We start from the raw sequence: 17,319 nt of genomic DNA, 5'->3' as shown, positions 1-17,319 counted from the left end.
AAATGTGCAAAAAAAAATATAGAAGCCATATATTGCATCTTTTGGCAACTCGCACAGAACTGCCTCTCCTGTGTTGCCAAATTGACCAGGCGAGTACCAGTGTACTGTGCACAAGATATCTGAGAGCTCTGCAAATGATGAATGTGGCTTTGAATCAAGGCAAAATGATTGCTCTTACTCTACTAATGTTTATTTTCAAATGCTTACATTTCATCATTTTCCAGTGGGAAATAAGTACAAAACTTAATGCCTTTTGCTGTTCTCTTCCAAGAACATATTACTCAAAAGTATGCCCAAGAGTTATAAAGTTCAGTATTAACAGAGTTAATAAAAACAAGAAAATACAAATTTTACAATTCTAGTGTAGCAAAGAATACAGAGAACATAATAGCAATATTTTATTCTAATTTATTCTAGAAACATGAATACATAAATCACAGCCATCTTCAATGTACCTAGTTATTGAAATTACACTGTATAACAAAAATAACACTAGCAATTTTTATGTATAAATAGCACAAAAAATGAAGACATACTGTTAACACAAATATGTGTTTAAAAAAAAAAAAAAATGCAATCTGAATTATTCCTTAGGAGTATTTTGAGTGGAAATGTATAAACTTGGTTTTGGTAGCTGATTTAAAATGGTGACACTTCTGTAATTGGTAGCTATACTTAAGTTTAGCCCATATTCCCTGACACATTCTGATTACACTCTTGTCGAGCACTGGTAAGCTCTTCACGAGCCTGTACTGTTCCTGGATTATGTGTTTCGCCCTGCGGAGGCGACCCGTCTGGATCAAGCTAAGTGCTAAATACAGCTTGCATCGGGACACCATCAGGGGGTCTCCCAGCTGTAGCGCAATCGACAACTGCTTCACCGAAATACGGCCTGCGATAAGTGCACAGTCTTTCACTTCCTCTCCCAACGCTGAGAATGCACCACCAAATGTTGACAGCCAAGACATTGTATTCCCTAGTTCCATTTTTTCCTGCACAAGTCTTTCTACTCTTACACCCCATGCATAATCAACATGCTGCTTACAAGGCACCAAGTAAAACCTGAGTACTATAAACTGGCGATTTCTGATCTTGAGTGCAGGCGAATTCACAACTTCGTTGCACGACTTCAACAAACGTTCCCTGAACTTTCTTGAAAGCTTCACAACAGTTGTAAACGCCGAAAAAACATGACCGCTCAGGAAAATTCCCTCATTGCGGTAGTATAGGAAGTTGTGTTTGTCAACGAAATTGGGTATCTGTGCAATCGCGTCTCTGTGAGAAATGTGTATTATACATGCTTGTAATTTACCCGGGCATTTGTTTACGTTCCATGTCCGAGATTTCCCAAATATAAATTGATTCCATACACACTCGCCGGCAAACACATTGCAAAAGACTAAATCCATCGACGTTTATATCAATAATGTAAAGTAGTTTATATGTAGTGCATCTTTTCCGTCTCACGTTCTCAAGAAAAATAACGCCCTTTAATTACCATTCGACGATCAACAGCAGAAAATTGACAAAAAATCAAAGAAAAAGTGCTATTCTCATTCAAAACATAAACAAATTGGTTAACATAGCCAACATAACGAAATCATTTTGCCCGAAAAGACGAATTATTAGTGCTTTACTCGAAGTCTCTTTTTGAACTTTAAACTCTTGGAGCATCCTTGCGCATTTTAATTGCCGGAAACAGTTTGGCAAATGACCATTTTACTCCGAACTCGCGAAAAATTTAAAGTTCAGTTTTCTCACTTCTGAGGCTAAGTTTAACATGCATCTCGATGTGGCGTCGAGTAGTGTGATGGCAGGGGGACATAGTCGGGTGTGAGAGCTTCCACTTCCGTCTCTCCGAAGACTAAAGGCCAACCCAGGCCTATATATACTCATTGTGCTGGTATTAACTTCGTTGTGGTCGAGGGGAGTTCCAGCTGCGCTTCGGTGGAGGACTGACGTGTCCCGCAGCAACTCCTGCGGTCTAGCTTGTTAAGATGTTGATAGCACTTCTCAGTGCTGTCACAGCTGGCAGAAGACAGTCTAGAAAGGTGCCTGTGTGCCTCGTGCGCACAGGCGGTTACAGTTATTGCAGTACAGGTTAAGTATTGACGGCCGACAAACTCAGCGACACCCGGGGTGTTAGAACTCCTATAGCCTAGCCACAAACCCGGCTAACAAGCCCCGGGGGAGTGGGCAATGGCTGCAACTGAGCGCTAGGATTGACAAACCAGTGACCAAAATCTGCGACATGGACGAAGGCCCTTCAGGCAGTTCCGACCAGTTAGGCTGGACAACAGTGACGAACAAGAGGGCGAAGCGTGCCCGCAGCGATCGGTCCGCGGACAGCAGTGACGAGGAGGGCCCTGCCCCTACTCCCGCCCCCCAAGTGCCTTCAGCGCAGACGGCCAGAGCTCCGAAAGTTAAGCCTCTCTTCGTGTTCCTCGACAAGGGACACGACTACCCGAGGGTGTACCATGCCCTGAAACAAGCTCTGGCAGAAAAATTTGTATGCCAGAACCACGGCCGAGATGAACTGCTGGTACACACAGCCAGCATAACAGAGTACCACCGCGCCATTAAGGCCCTTCGCGCCATTAAGGCCCTTTAGGCCATCGGAGCCCAGCACTCCGTGCTCTTACAGCGGGACGAAATGCCTCGCAAATTCGTGCTGCGCGGTGTGCACTGGCATACGCCCTAGACTTCCTACAACAGGAGTTTGCGACCGCAAACCTGCCAGTGCAGAACTGCTGGTTCCTCGAGAACCGGCAGTGCCGCGAAAAATACGATGCATTAGTCATTAAAGTGCCACACAGAACTGCGATCCGGACCGCATTCTCTCGCTTAAAGAGTTCGCCAGCTAGGCCATCCACATCGACGACTACCGCCGCCCTTCAGGCCCCAGCCAGTGCAGCAATTGCCAGCGGTTCAATTATGTCGGCAAGGGCTGTAGAGCCACGCCCGTCTGCAGGTGGTGCAGTGGCCCGCACCGCGCTCTCGACTGCCCTCTGGCCGGGCAACAAAAGCACAAAAAATGTGCTCACTGCCAGAAACAGCACTGAGCCAACTACAAGGCCTGCAGTGCCTACAAAAAGGAAAGCTGTAGACACCTTCCCCCCCAGGTCCGCAAAGCACGCGAACAGCAGTCTCGCCGCGACATCCGCGAGAAAAGGGGAGCCGCGACACAGCCCGCGCCCCAACAGCGACCCCCTCCGGGCTTCTTCGGCCCTCCCAGACCACAACCATGGGGCCCCCCGAGGCACTCCCCGCCCCCGGGCTTCACCCAGTACACGAACAACATGTTCGACGCACTGACACACCACAGCGTACCCAGCTACAACGAGCTGGACTTCCCTGTCGTCGCCAACAATCCCTGGCAGCGCAGGCCGCGACCAAAGCAGCCAAAGAAAAATTGGATGGGCCACAATAATAGCAACAGAAGACAACAACAACCACAACAACAACAACAACAACCCATCCCAGCTGCCCCAGCTGCCCCGACCAAGGAAAAACCCACCACGGCCCCGTGACGAGTGACGTCACCAGCAGCTTGCCACTTTTATAGATGAAGTTTAGCATTTTTTACATATACTTTAGCTTACTGCTGCGAATGAGTAAAAACCCTGGTGGCAAGCCAAATCCCTATTTCTCTCTCACTATTCTCCGGAACTGAACCACACTACTAAATAATAAACACTCCTCATCTAACATATTTTTAATCCCCTATTGTTCCCACAACCATAGCATTTTTACCCCTTCCCGTATTTATTCGTTATCAACCACAAATATACGAGATTGTCTACAGGTTTACGTGTCGGTCATTTGTAGTATTTGCCATTTATAAACTCAAGTTTTCCTATCCGTAAATATTTAAAACCACCAGTTTAGCTTCGGAAAGTTTCGGTATCCACCAGACAATGTTACACCAGATCTCTCATAACACGTTGGGAGTTGTTTTCTGTATATAGATCTTATTATAAAATTATAATTATTGGGTAGTGATAAACATGAGTATCGGAAGCCACTTAGCTGTACAATAACAACAAAAAATGTTGAAAACTTGAAAAACAAATAAACAATAGCGTAGAAGTAAATAAACAACCTGTCAGTTTGCGTGTTTTTTGTTAGCTTTTTTCTGGTAAACGTTTGAAAGACTGTGTTACAGGCAAAATAAGAATTCATCTTCTTGATGATGGACTACGAATTCAAATTGAAAACTGCATCAGAACGTGCCAAAGTTGAAGATTTGTTTGAATTCGAAGGTTGTAAAGTGGGACGCGGAACTTATGGTCATGTTTATAAAGCAAGAAGAAAAGATGGGTTCGTAAACTATTTTTATTCACAAGTTTCCAGTAGAGGTACAAGGCAAAATGGTTTGAGTTAATACTGAGTTTATATGATATTTCGGTGCTGACAGCCACTAACACAAAATGTATTTACAGGTCATGGTAATGTATTGCTTAAACTACTTGTTCTTATTGTGTAGAAAAAAAATGTTTTAATTTAAGATTTTAGGATAGGTTAACTGTTTCGCAAAATGCTGGTACCCTGTTATTGTTGCTGAGATGACAGTGGAGAGTAGTAAATACAGGGATTATACATATTGGAATCTAATATAATAATAATAATATTTTTCACCTACAATTGGGCATCCGCCCGGTGGCAAGGATTTACCACCCCCAACTACCCTCACTCCTCCCCCCTCTGGAGCCTCCTTCATAAGTCCTTCCCTCCTCTTACATCCAGTGTCCTCCCCTCAATCTCGTTCCACTCTCATCCTGTCCTCACAAGGAATACCTGCCTTCCTCTCTCTGTCCGTCTCCATTCCCTCTGAATCTTCCACTCATGATCCCTCCTTCCTCGATACAGCCCTCTGTTCAACCTAGCTTTCCCCAGAAGAGAAATAAAATACTGTAGAGGGTAGTTTTTAGTTCATCTAATTATGCTTGATGATTCTGTAAATGCATGAAGTTTATCACTTCAGTTTGTTGCCATATTGAAAGCAGTGATATCTATGTTATTGTAATTTGTATTTTGAGCAATTGTGCCAACTGTGGGAAAAGTAACAAATTTGTTGACTTTATAACTATTCTTTTATATACTGTTTTCACATATTTACATGATCATAACTTAAGAAAACGGTTTGGACTATCAAAAGCTAAAGATGCGCAGCACAAAAATTAAAAAAAAAAAAAACTTGAAAAACATGTGGTTCCAAGTCAAGCTAGAGTGAAATATTAACACTATAAACACAAACACAAACACTGCTGATTAGACTCTGTCATAAGCAAGGAGCTGGTTACAGTTAAGTTTCGCCCAGAAATTATAATGTAAACATAGAGTACAGGTAGTTTATTGTTGATAAATAGAATGAAAAAAACTTTGGGATTAATATGTATTTTTAGAAGTAGAAAACAGTTTTAATATTAAGAAAACAAGAACACTACAATGCTCCAAAACAAAAACGATTATTTGTGTAAGATATTGAATCATTCTTTCTGAAGATTGGTTATTAGGTTCCTTCCTACCTGTGTTTTTTTTTAGTTTTCTTCTACAGACATACATGTGCATAGCAATGGCGTATGTCCAAAAGCTTACATCAAGTCATGCACTCCCATTGCACAAATATTTCAAAGATAATAGGTTCCTACCTACTGGAAAAGGCATGAAGATTAAACAAGTGGCACATACTTTATGTTAATTTATAGTAGTTATTAATTAAATACCATGAAAATAGTTAGAAAAAGTCAAGTGTGACATTGTATTTTTTTTTCTCAGGTCGGACACAAAAGATTACGCCTTGAAGCAGATAGAAGGAACTGGTCTGTCCATGTCGACATGCAGAGAAATTGCTGTAAGGGAATAGTTGTCATATATAGACCTTTTGAGATTGTGTTATGTGCTAGTTTTAATGTGATATAGTCATCTGTAAGTCAGACATTTTCACTGAAGTTATGGTCTAAGATCTAATAGTAAATCATAATTTGTTTTAAAATAGATAGGTAATAATATTTAATAGATTTGATAATAATGATGATTTAATATTAAAATATATTAATGCCTCCATGTCTAACATAGTTTAACTGTTAAAGAAGCCATAAACTATTTATGTACAATAATAGATCTGCAAGCGAGTTACCAAAGTAAATCTTTTCATTAACTCAGCTTGTGTTTAATGTGCTTGAAAAGATTTTGTAAACAACTTTTCAGGATTAGTGTGCTTTAGATGTATCTTGTCTCTTGTTAATTATCCAAATGGTACCTTGGTAACCCATCATAGCCTGGATTGGAGCATTTCATTTTCTAACTTTATCTGGAGTGAATTTTCCTTCATCAATGATACAAGGATATATTGCGTGATTTTTATTTGTCAGCATCCTGTGTCTTCATTTTCTTTTTTCTCTCTTCCTTTTCTTCTTCATTATCCTTCTCTGTAAACAGTTCCTCCCCTGCATCCTAGCCATAAACATTTCCTCTATCCTGTTACTTCCATTGATTATCTGTCTCGTCCGAACCTCCTCGGTACTTCTTTAGAAGAACCTATCAGTTGCTGCAAGAAGAAACTCAAGACAAATAGAACCAGTAACTGTTAAACCGACAGATTTACAAATACTATTTATATAACAGAGTCACAGTGTTTGAGTGGTCAGATAACTTGCTTCCCGCCACAGTGATCTGGGTTCGGTCCCTACAGGGCAGAGGCATAATTTCAGCTTTTTAACTGGGTTGGCAAGGCATATCGGGGTCTGGGGGGTTGGAATGTACCCTGCGTGTAAGGAGGTCCGGGGTTCCTCCCCTCCCCTGGAAATTTTTAAAAACTAGCATTTAATTGTTAGTTTTTTAGTTTTTTTAGACTATTTTCACTGCAAATCACAAAATACTGGGTTGGACAATTCTGGGGTGAAATTGCCACCCCTTCCCACTTCTAAATTACTCCTATGCTACAGGGTCAAACCCAGATTTTCCAGAAGTAGGAGACGTGCAGAGGCCAACTAGCAGTCTTGGCCGCCCTAGGCCGTTTAGTACCAGCTGCCCCTTAAATTCTGTTGCCGAGCAGATATTGGTCAGATTGGCTGCCCAAGCCTGGGCCTAGTCGGCATTAAGGCAAGTCCGCCCCTGGAGACGTGGTGGGTGTTGCAGTGAGTTGGTGGGTTTTCTTGGGGTGTGTCCATTTCCCCCACCAGCGCATTCTATCGGTGCTCCATTGCATTATTTAACACCTCTTCCAGTTCTATTGAACTCTTTGCTAACAAGATATTAAACCTTATAAACCTTATTTCACTTACTTACTAATTCACCTCACCACTTGCTCACTAATTGGTATACTAGACTATGATGATCATATTGCACTTGTTTATTTTAACTAAGGTTAATTTAGTATCATCCATATACCTGCTTTTCAATCAGCTTTCACGATAATTGAAACACTCCAGAATTTTTATCTGAAGATAAGTTTGCTAGCATAATGATGTGATTAAGGGTACATATTTTTAATCTTTTTTATTATGGTGTTTAACAGAATTATATTTAAGGTTTCTATTTTAAATTAAATAAGTAATATTTAAAACAAAATTTTTTTCCCAGCTGCTGCGGGAGTTGAAACACAACAACGTGGTCACTCTGATCCGTGTCTTCCTGTCGCACACGGACAGGAAAGTGTGGCTTCTCTTCGACTACGCGGAGCACGACTTATGGGTGAGAGCTCGTTGCAGCTCAGGATATCACTCGAGCCGTTTCGTTAGTTAATGCATTACAACTTTCTGTGATCACTACCTGTTAGCTAGTGATTTCTAGGTACTTGTTAACCTGTTGAGTTACCAATAAGGTTTGCCCTGGGCGTGACTGCACTAGCACATAGCTAACCAAACACAAGTCTATGCCACAAGCATTTGATGTTGCACATTGTATTGCCATACATAGCTTGCAGGCAAATGGTCGGGTCATTATTTGCTATTATGTTGTTTGATACTGCAAAGAGATAGTATATCCCTTCTCGAAGTAGTGTTTTATTTATATCCAGCAAAATAGAATGCTAATTAAAATGGGGTTAATCAAGTTTAGGCATAGGAATGGATGTTTAAACAAAAATATGTATGTGCAGTTTGTATCAGTGTAGAACGTTAGACATCTATGAATAATTCAGTTTCAGGATTACATTAGAAAAAGGTTTGCTTAGTAAATAGTATCAAATGTTAAATTAAGTTTACTTGAGGAATGAAACTGCATAGTTGGCTTAACATTTCTTTTGTTTTGAGAAAATTTCTCATGTTTTCTGTAGAGCTGTCATTGATTTGAAGGATAGCTTACTGTAAACAATTGCTAAGTAACTGAATGTTGATTGGTGTTTGTGGATAGAGTGTTAGCATGAAACTAATATTTCTACCATTTGGGGAGACTATGATCCAAATTGGGATGGAATATACAATTTATTTGTTTATAAATTGTATAAAATAAGGTTAATTATAAGGTACTACTTCAGACTATAATTTAATTAGTGATAGTAGGGTCTCTAAAATAGCATTAAATTAATAGCAGTACTTTGAGGAACTGCACAGACATTTTTGGCACTACATGTCATTAACAAATAAAAGTGCATTTAGAAGACAAGTTACAGTAGTATTTGTAGAATGTTGCCAGTTGTGTCTTTATGTTTAGCAGGTTTTATATTCTCACCAGTAAGTTGCTTTGGAGCAGTACAGAACTGTAGATTGTATAGTAGCCTATTTTCATTAGCAGAACATTGGTTGCCTTAATTTCTAAACAAAGTGAGCACCATAAAATTGGTATCATTCAATGTATTTCTGTGATTTTTGAACAGCACATAATCAAGTTCCACCGGGCTGCGAAGGCCAACAAGAAGCCGGTGATGGTGCCCAAGGGGATGGTGAAGTCCCTGCTGTTCCAGATCCTCGACGGAATACACTACCTCCACTCCAACTGGGTCCTGCACCGAGATCTGGTAAGTCAGAGCGTTCAGTTAGAACCACTAGTTGCACATTAAGAACTACGTACACTAATTCTTTACCCGTATCCCACAATGACACTATAGTATTTCAGTGGCTCGTACAGTGATAAATGTTATATTACAGAACCCAAACTACCACACTATTCTGCAAAGGAATATCTTTTTGTCTCACGACTAATGCACACATGCGCGAGGGTCCAAACACACACATACAAATTGCAGGCCAACGTGGAAGTTTACGCCTTAAATACTGTCATTATTTTAGCTACAGTCTTTGGTTTTATAAGCATTGATACTTACAGACTATATACATACTCATATTTTTTATACCTGCATATGCTCCTAAGTAAGCAGAGGACTGAAGAGGCTACAAATCTAGAACTGTTGTGGAGAGAGCTTGCCAAGTAGTGGTTGCCAGAGTCTGTTCCGTGTCCAGAAACCGGCCAACATCCTGGTGATGGGGGAGGGCCCGGAGCGCGGGCGCGTGAAGATCGCGGACATGGGCTTCGCGCGGCTCTTCAACGCGCCCCTCAAGCCCCTGGCCGACCTGGACCCCGTGGTGGTCACCTTCTGGTACCGAGCCCCGGAGCTGCTGCTGGGGGCGCGGCACTACACCAAGGCCATCGGTGAGTCGGGCGGCAGACGAGGACGAGGACGAGGGCGGGAGACGAGGACGAGGTGCAGTGCCGGCTCGTCTCCTGTCCGCAGACATCTGGGCCATAGGCTGCATCTTCGCGGAGCTGCTCACCTCGGAGCCCATCTTCCACTGCCGGCAGGAGGACATCAAGACCAGCAACCCGTACCACCACGACCAGCTGGACAGGATATTCAACGTGATGGGCTTCCCGCAGGAGAAGGAGTGGGAGGACATCAAGAAGATGCCGGAGCACCCCACGCTGCTCAAGGACTTCAAGAGGGGCAAGTGAGTGGCAGTCTTGTCGGGCTACTGGCGGTGGGGCGTGTGCTGTTGGAGCGGGTCGTGAAGGGGAAGTGGTGTGTGTTGCAGTTACTCCAACTGCTCCTTGCTCAAGTACATGGACAGGCACAAGATCAAGCAGGACAGCAAAGCCTTCCACCTGGTGAGTTGCGTTAAGTGGCTCCTCTTTTTTATTTCTAGACATATGGTTATAAAATTGTCTGTACGGTTCAGTAGTGTCCGGAATATATTATAACCATTGGTGCATAATTATAACTACTGATCAGAGACAATGAAAACAATATTTGGCACATACTAATACTATTTCCAATAACTTATGTAACTATAACATTCATGGTATTTCTTCTTTAGGAACAGTCCGCGGGGATGAACAGCTCAGTACTTATATTCCTTGTCATTAATAAAAAAAAAACAACAGTGTTTTTATAATAAACTTTCAATTATCTGGGCCTAGATTTTCCAGTTTTCGAGTTATCTGTATTTATATTAAACTACGTATATGTTTTTCATATTCTGAAGCACTCCGGCCATTCTACCCTATAACGGGTCAGGAAGCTGTTTGGTTCAACCCTTTGACCCTTCGTATCTCCTACCCTCTCAGCTGTAAAATTCATCATACTTTAAACCAGATGGGGATGCCCTGACTGCTGCTTCACATCTCCAGGTTTGTTAGGCTCTTGCGCTACGTCTACCACCTACCCATCGGCCTGGCAGGTACTCGGCAAGTGATGTGACTGGCTGGCATTCGGCTAGAGAAAGGAACACCGGGAAAAATTTTAAAATAAACTAACCAGAGTTTGTGTTTGCCCATTTTATTAGCGTGCAAAATGTTATCCTGATCAGTGGCGAGTGAGCTGAAATTGGCTGAAATTTCAGAGAGTATATTCCAAAGATCGAGCAAACACATTCCCCAGTTTTTATTGACAAGTGCTGCCATCTTCATGTCAAGGTTGGTAACTTTTCAGGCAACCCTAGTATTTTCTAGTAATTTATGACAAGGAAAATAAAGGTTGAGCGTCTCATTCCTGCTGAATCTGCTGCTAAAGAAGGAGAAGTGTTCCAGTTACAGTTATTTTTGTCATCTAAATCAAAATTTTTATGTGCCAATTATGGTTTTTGTTCTCTGTAACTATGTAGATGTTATAACAGTGCATATGATATTCTATACAGTGATGAATCCTTGCAAAGCTGAGGGAGATCAAGTACACGTAATGTTGCTGTTGCAAGCGTTAAGTGCATCAGTGTTGTGGGCGATAGTTGCAGAAGCTGTTGTTGATGGATCCCACCAAGAGAATCACGTCGGAGCAGGCAATACAAGACGCATATTTCCAGGAAGAGCCACTGCCTACGCCGGAGTGAGTATCAGGGCGCAGTGGCCAAGGGCACTTATATTCCTGGTCATAATTAACTAAAAAATTGGAGGATATTTAATGGAACTAAGGAAATGGTCAGTTCCCCTACTTTTTCAGATTCTAAATCTGTTATTGAAATATGTTATTTCAGTGACATTTAAAATTTTCAAAACAAACACACTGAATTCTTGATACAACGTACTTCACACTGCTCTTTAATGATGTGATCCATTGTCTGTATTCCGTTTCTTACGCTGAAGCTAAGAGATAGGCTCTATCTTTGCGATTTCCACTTGTACCCAATACCAGCGAGGCCAGGCTGAGGAACCAAACCATTGCTTGGCTTCCCTTATGCAAGCAATGAACGCACGTGTATTACAAATTAATCTGTTGTTAAAACAGTGTATTTAACAACTAATTTCAGCAAACGTCTTCTCGATTCTCAATACACGACATGAATTGTTTTAAATATAAATTGGTCTCAGGTCTAGGCCATGAGACTTATACGCAGCAAGGGAATGGAGAGCGCTCTTCACTTCCTCCAGGCATCCAAGCAAAAGAGGGGAAGTAAGGGTAATAACATCGAGTGGGGGTGGAGGGAAGCAGTGTGTGCTAGCAGGAGGGGGACAAAGGCAGACAATGTAGCTGCAGACCATCTCCAGAGATGCTGCTATGTTTCCTCGAGAAAATCAAAAGGTGTGGATTCCTAAAGACAGTAAGGTTTTACAGTTCTTATGAATTGCCTACGGGCCATGAACAAAAAAGTCAAAACTATTATATCGGCCATGTCTAGTGTTCACTCATGAGACGAATACGTGGATTAAGTATTTGTTTAGTTTGTTATTACAAGATTTCTGTAAATGTGTACTTTTGTATACACAATTTTTTGGCACTTAAAATGTTGGTTCCCCCACTCGCCCGTGGTAGTGGCGTAGCTGGATTTGGGAGAACGCTTCGTTAACTTGCGCATTGCACAGTGTTTTTGCAGGTTGCCAGATCCCTTACCCCAAGAGAGAGTTCCTGACAGACGATGATAACGAAGACAAGTCAGACAGCAAAGCTCGCCAAAATCAAGGACAAAATGTAAGAACCTTTACTGTTCCTAATTTAGTTTAAAATCAATACCAATAATTTAGATTAACAATCAACATTGTGTGGATTTTTGAAATCTGGGGTAAGAAATGGTGTTGAATGTGTGTGGGAATATGTATTGATTAAGAATTATTAGATACCCGGGAAAGCAGTACATTAATAAATTACATCTAAATCTTTAAAGGGCAAAGTTTACTTAACCTAATTATCATAGCCTACTTTAGTTAAGAAACAAATAAAGTATGTATATAATTTTGCTTTGTATCACCACAACAATAAACAGCAAATTTAAAAATGGTTAAAAGAGGCTTAAATTCATGAGAAGGTTTTGGTACTCGGTTTGTAACCTGTAATAATTGACTAAAAACGTCACAGACTATGCGTCAGTAATTAAATATACTATCTGAATTCATGATAGCCATGCATTAGTGATCAAGCCTTATGAGGTATATTAATGAATTATTTAATGAGGGTGTGGGTAACATCTCCTGAAGTGATAGATGTCATCCCTTTAATTGACAATAAACTATACGTGAATAGCAAAAGGGTGGACTTGCTGGTCTATGGCTGCATCTTCCAAATCTCCCATTTATGAAAAACGTGGGTCTGAATCTACCAAGATTGACAGCCAGATGGTGAAAGGCAGGTGATTGCAATGTACTGCTACCACCTTACTGAGAAAGGACCACGGATCACCAATGGGTTTCCTCGGAGGTGCTCTGTTTTCCCCTCTCAGTCATCCCATCAGCGCTCCGTGAATGTGGTCGGCAGGGCAACCAGGGCGGAGGCACGGACCAGGGCAGCCACAACCACAACCACGGGCCCAACGCGAAGCGCGTGCGCCTGGCCCCCCCGCACCCCGTCAGCTCGGCCGGGGGCATGGCCCCCCAGCAGCAGCCGCAGCAGCAGCAGCAGGCAGAGTTCCACCACGTGCAGCAGCAGCAGGGCATGATCTTCACGTCGACGGCCAGCACCCAGCCGGGCCCCACCTTCGTGCAGAGGTTCACCTGATGCGCGGGGCGCGGCCGCTACCCCTGCACGCTGCCGTAGACTCTCTCTCTCTCTCCATCTCTCTCTCTCGTGCCATCTGGAACATGGCACGATCGCCGCAACGGTCACCCCCTCCCTTTGCTTGTCACAAGTTGGCCAACACACGTCTGGGAAATAGCTGTGGAATCCTCGCTGTAACGAGTACGGTCCTGTTTCCGCGACAAAACATTTGCTACAGCAGTGAAGAGCAGTGAAGGGGAATGGACAGTGAAACTGCATGCAAGTCGCATCGAAAATTTGCTGCAGAGACGATTGATATTGCTGGTGTTAATATTTGTTATAGGGAGGTTCTACTTATTGGATAGTTTTCAGTTTTTTGCATCGTGTAAAAAAAAACTGCTGGGAATTGATTGTAGGACTGCAATTAAATAGTATCAGGGTGTCTACCAGTCACAGAGTTCTTGGGAAAGTCACAAAAGTTCACGTACATTCATTGATATGGAACTTCTGTCACAATTATTAGATGCGTCCTTTTTGATGACATTCTCTACTCTGGAAGTGGGATGTGTTTTACAAAAAATTACGTTTTGCGATCGCCCGATTTACGTGATTCGCCAAGCTGCACTTTTGTTGTGATTTTTGAGATCTGAAAATGGATTAAAACAGCATACTCTCAGTAAATCCTACATTTACAAGTAAACTTATCAAGCAGATCATTTCATGTGAAGCTATAATCCAGGACATTTCTTGAAAAACAGGAGTGGTTTGTCAGCTTTCACATTAAGATCAGGAACTAATGAACCATGGTGTAGTTTTAAGACACTACTGTTCATTTCGAAAAGTGATGGATTTTCTCAGAATTATACCGTTTACCTTATCCATTCATTCCATCAGCCCTCCATTCCATTTGCATCTCATCACATTTAGTTATCTCTAATGACCCTGTAATCAATGAGATGTTACACCCTCATTCATTTATTCATTTTTCCTTTATTCATTTATTTGTCCATTCATTCATTTCAGAAAGACACAAAGCACCTAGTATGTCAAACACAAGTACTTATTTAAAGTTGAAGCCATCGAATATGTTAACACATGGTCACTCTATATAATCTGACCCCCCAAATTAGTAATCAGGAACTGTGTAGGGGGTTAACGAGCTATTTTTAATGTGAGTTCAGAGTCTCAGCCATGCGCCATCTGGCTCCATAACCAACGACCAGAGTTGAGAACTAACATACTAAAAATTACCAGTTATCTTTTTAAGAAACATATATATTTTGGTTAAATTGAAGTGCTTTTTGAATTCATAGCTAATTTTGTTTAAGAGAAATTTCGGACTGAAAGAGGAATGTGTCTTAGAATCGAGTTATTATAGTATGCACCGATGTAATTGTCAACTGTTGACTAAACGTGGTTTTGTTTTAGTGAAAAGTCTGTTGCAGTGGATGAAATTTCATTACAGTAGAACCCTGTTATAATGTTTTTCAAGGGAGCACAAGAAAAAAACATTATAAGCAGGAAAACGTTATAAGCAGGAAATCTCAATTTAGCACTTAACAATGTTCGAGCTTTGTACCAATGGACTCACCAAGCTATGTAAACAACTTTAATGTTAAAACCAAAGATAGTATACTTGAAACATGAATTATCTTAAAGAAGCCAACAATTTTTCAACTTCGTCTTGTTCCCTGGTTAAATTTTGTTTGTCTTTAAAGATACACTGCCACATTTTTTGTAAAATTGTCTCACGATTCATGATGACAACATTAAGAGTGAGAACGTCTACTCCTTCGACACCTGAAAATGTTTAATTTTGGGATTCCTACATATGAATGAAAAAAAAAAATTATTTGTAAGCAATAGAAAACACTTTTAGTTATGCCCTCGCTCAATGTTTGGCAACTTAAATATCGTAGGACTATGTACGTGCATCTGAATACCCACTGGAATGGCAAGGAAGAGAAGAGTTGACTAAGGGTGCCAACTGACACGTAACTATGAACATTGTGTACCTTCAGTATATTGCATAAAATAGTATTTTAACAAACTTCATGTATTGTATGGCAGTGATTGTAAACATAAACATACATAAAGGAAACTTTTTATCATAAGTGTTGGAATAATTTGGTTTTAAAACATTTTTTCCCTATTTATTGAATGTTAGAAAGCAAACATTATAAGCAGGAAATTACACTATTCAAGAATGTTATATGCAGGAAATAAATACATTGTCCTTATGGGGGAAATATTGGGACTTTAAAAATATGACATTATAAGCAGGAAAACATTATATGCGGGAACATTATAACAGGGTTCTACTGTATTAGGTCTTGTTTTGTTCTGTTTAAGGTGTCTAAAACATAGCTTACATGAAGCTAAAATAGCATGATTAAGGAATAATGTATACAAGTTTCAAGAATTTTCTTTTTAGAGAAGTATTTTATCAGTGTTGTGACAATTATTAAATACACAATCTTATAAAATATTTTTTCAATAAAAAATTTAATACATATATCTAAACAAGAGTTTACTGGATGTTTCAAAAAGTATTAAATCTCAAGAAAAGTAAGAATTTTATTAAAAAGTTCGGGTAGACACCCTGCATAGTCAGTCTTCAGTTAAGTCTGCTAATTACTTTAAGATGGTAAGAACTATGTACAAATTCCGGTAACATCCGTGTCTCTCCCCACATTACAAAGAACTACATGACAAGATTGTGTATATAAACATTAATTTGAATCTTGTGGAACTAATGCATATGCTGTTACTATGTGTAATATATAAGAAGCCACACTTTATATACCGGTATGTATGTATTTTTAAGTTGTGATCGCAAGTTTTTGAATTGCAACAGTTTTTACATCGGTGGTCGGTACAAGAGAATCACATGTTGTACCAGACTGATTATTGCACTGCCAAGTATTTTTAGCTTCTTATTTGGACTGATAAGATTAAGTTGCATTAACAACTGCTATTTTGGATTTTATAATGAAATATTCACAAGAGATGGCAGTTAATAGGTTTTGTAGAAAATTTTGATATGTGCACAAAGAAAATATTGTAAAGCCTTATTGATTTTATATTGGTTTGGTAAAAATTGTATCTACATGATTAAAGATACATAGGTATCATTCTTAGTGCATAAGACAGCAGGTCATGATGTGCTTTGCAATGATATTTATTCTAATAATGTTTATTTATTGATGCTGTACTTAATCTCTATTGTTGATTTTCCCTCAACAGTTAATATTACCATTACTGTCCGCACCAAATATCTTGACAGGTGAGAATTCGTGCGGGCATGTATCACCACAGGAGACTTGCAAGGCTGCCTTAAAATAGTATTGTTCTATGTGTCTATGTGCACCCTAGCCGTCACAAGTGTCAGCTACAAAAATCAGTGCCGCTCCGAGAACCAGTGACCGTTAGTGGTGCTAGCCGCCAAGACATTTGACGTGGACAATAGAGTAATAGCAAAATCACTTTTTTTAGGTAACTGTTTGTAGTGAAAAGAAGTAATACAGGTACATATTTGAAATTGGATTATAGTTTACTTGATTAAACAACACCTTGTACCTTCATATAATGTATCCTGTTATTTCACTATGCACTATTTGGTCATTGTAAATTTTGGTGTGTAACACAACACATTAAATAATTTGAAATTACATAATTATATTACGCTAGTATCCTTTTGTTCTTAGCACTTAAAAAATGAGGTTTTACAATTTTTGTTTGTGAAGAAAATTAACATTATTTAAAATGTATTAAAAAAAAAATATTAACAAAATATTTAAAAAAAAAAAAAAATCATTTAAAATAAAAGGTTTGCAGTTTTTATTTCTTACCTTTGCCTTAAAAATGTCCTTAAAAGGTCAGAACAGTTTCAGACTATCATGCAAAAGCTGGGATTGTAGTTTTCAAACTGTTGCAACCGTATACTATAAGTGTAAGAAACTTTTCTTAAAAATATTAAAATA

General features: G+C 40.1%; 1 protein-coding gene and 1 long non-coding RNA gene across 3 annotated transcripts; one reads left to right on the top strand and one right to left on the bottom strand.

The window, feature by feature from the left end:
• Positions 1 to 4,073: 4,073 nt before the first annotated feature.
• On the top strand, positions 4,074 to 17,144 carry LOC134537544 (cyclin-dependent kinase 8-like). 2 transcript variants are annotated; one of them, XM_063378101.1, is made up of 10 exons: positions 4,074 to 4,320; positions 5,779 to 5,854; positions 7,585 to 7,695; positions 8,819 to 8,959; positions 9,402 to 9,591; positions 9,674 to 9,887; positions 9,972 to 10,044; positions 11,160 to 11,257; positions 12,232 to 12,337; positions 13,118 to 17,144. In XM_063378101.1, the coding sequence occupies exons 1-10, from the start codon at positions 4,190 to 4,192 to the stop codon at positions 13,355 to 13,357; spliced, it is 1,380 nt and encodes a 459-aa protein (XP_063234171.1). In that variant the 5' UTR covers positions 4,074 to 4,189; the 3' UTR covers positions 13,358 to 17,144. The 2 variants fall into 2 exon arrangements, with proteins under 2 accessions (XP_063234171.1, XP_063234172.1); XM_063378102.1 differs by lacking the exon at positions 13,118 to 17,144 and having other exon boundaries at positions 4,090 to 4,320; positions 9,742 to 10,044; positions 12,232 to 12,360.
• Positions 8,781 to 13,111, bottom strand: LOC134537545 (uncharacterized). Its single transcript, XR_010076003.1, has 2 exons — positions 9,296 to 13,111; positions 8,781 to 8,956 (listed from the first exon to the last, which is right to left on the bottom strand). It is a non-coding gene; the product is annotated as an uncharacterized LOC134537545 (long non-coding RNA).
• Positions 17,145 to 17,319: the final 175 nt, after the last annotated feature.

The sequence above is a fragment of the Bacillus rossius genome, chromosome 12 (genome assembly GCF_032445375.1).
Source record: "Bacillus rossius redtenbacheri isolate Brsri chromosome 12, Brsri_v3, whole genome shotgun sequence".
In the NCBI taxonomy this organism is placed as follows: Eukaryota; Metazoa; Arthropoda; class Insecta; order Phasmatodea; family Bacillidae; genus Bacillus; species Bacillus rossius.
The sequence above is the reverse complement of the archived record's forward strand: the minus strand, read 5'-3'. Positions and strand labels throughout refer to the sequence as shown.

Excerpts from the sequence above, each read along its gene's own strand:
- LOC134537544 (XM_063378101.1), top strand. The coding sequence starts at position 4,190 with ATGATGGACTACGAATTCAAATTGAAAACTGCATCAGAACGTGCCAAA. Across the intron at positions 10,045-11,159 it reads ACAGCAAAGCCTTCCACCTG|TTGCAGAAGCTGTTGTTGAT; the intron begins GTGAGTTGCGTT and ends TGTGGGCGATAG. Across the intron at positions 11,258-12,231 it reads GAGCCACTGCCTACGCCGGA|TGTTTTTGCAGGTTGCCAGA; the intron begins GTGAGTATCAGG and ends CGCATTGCACAG.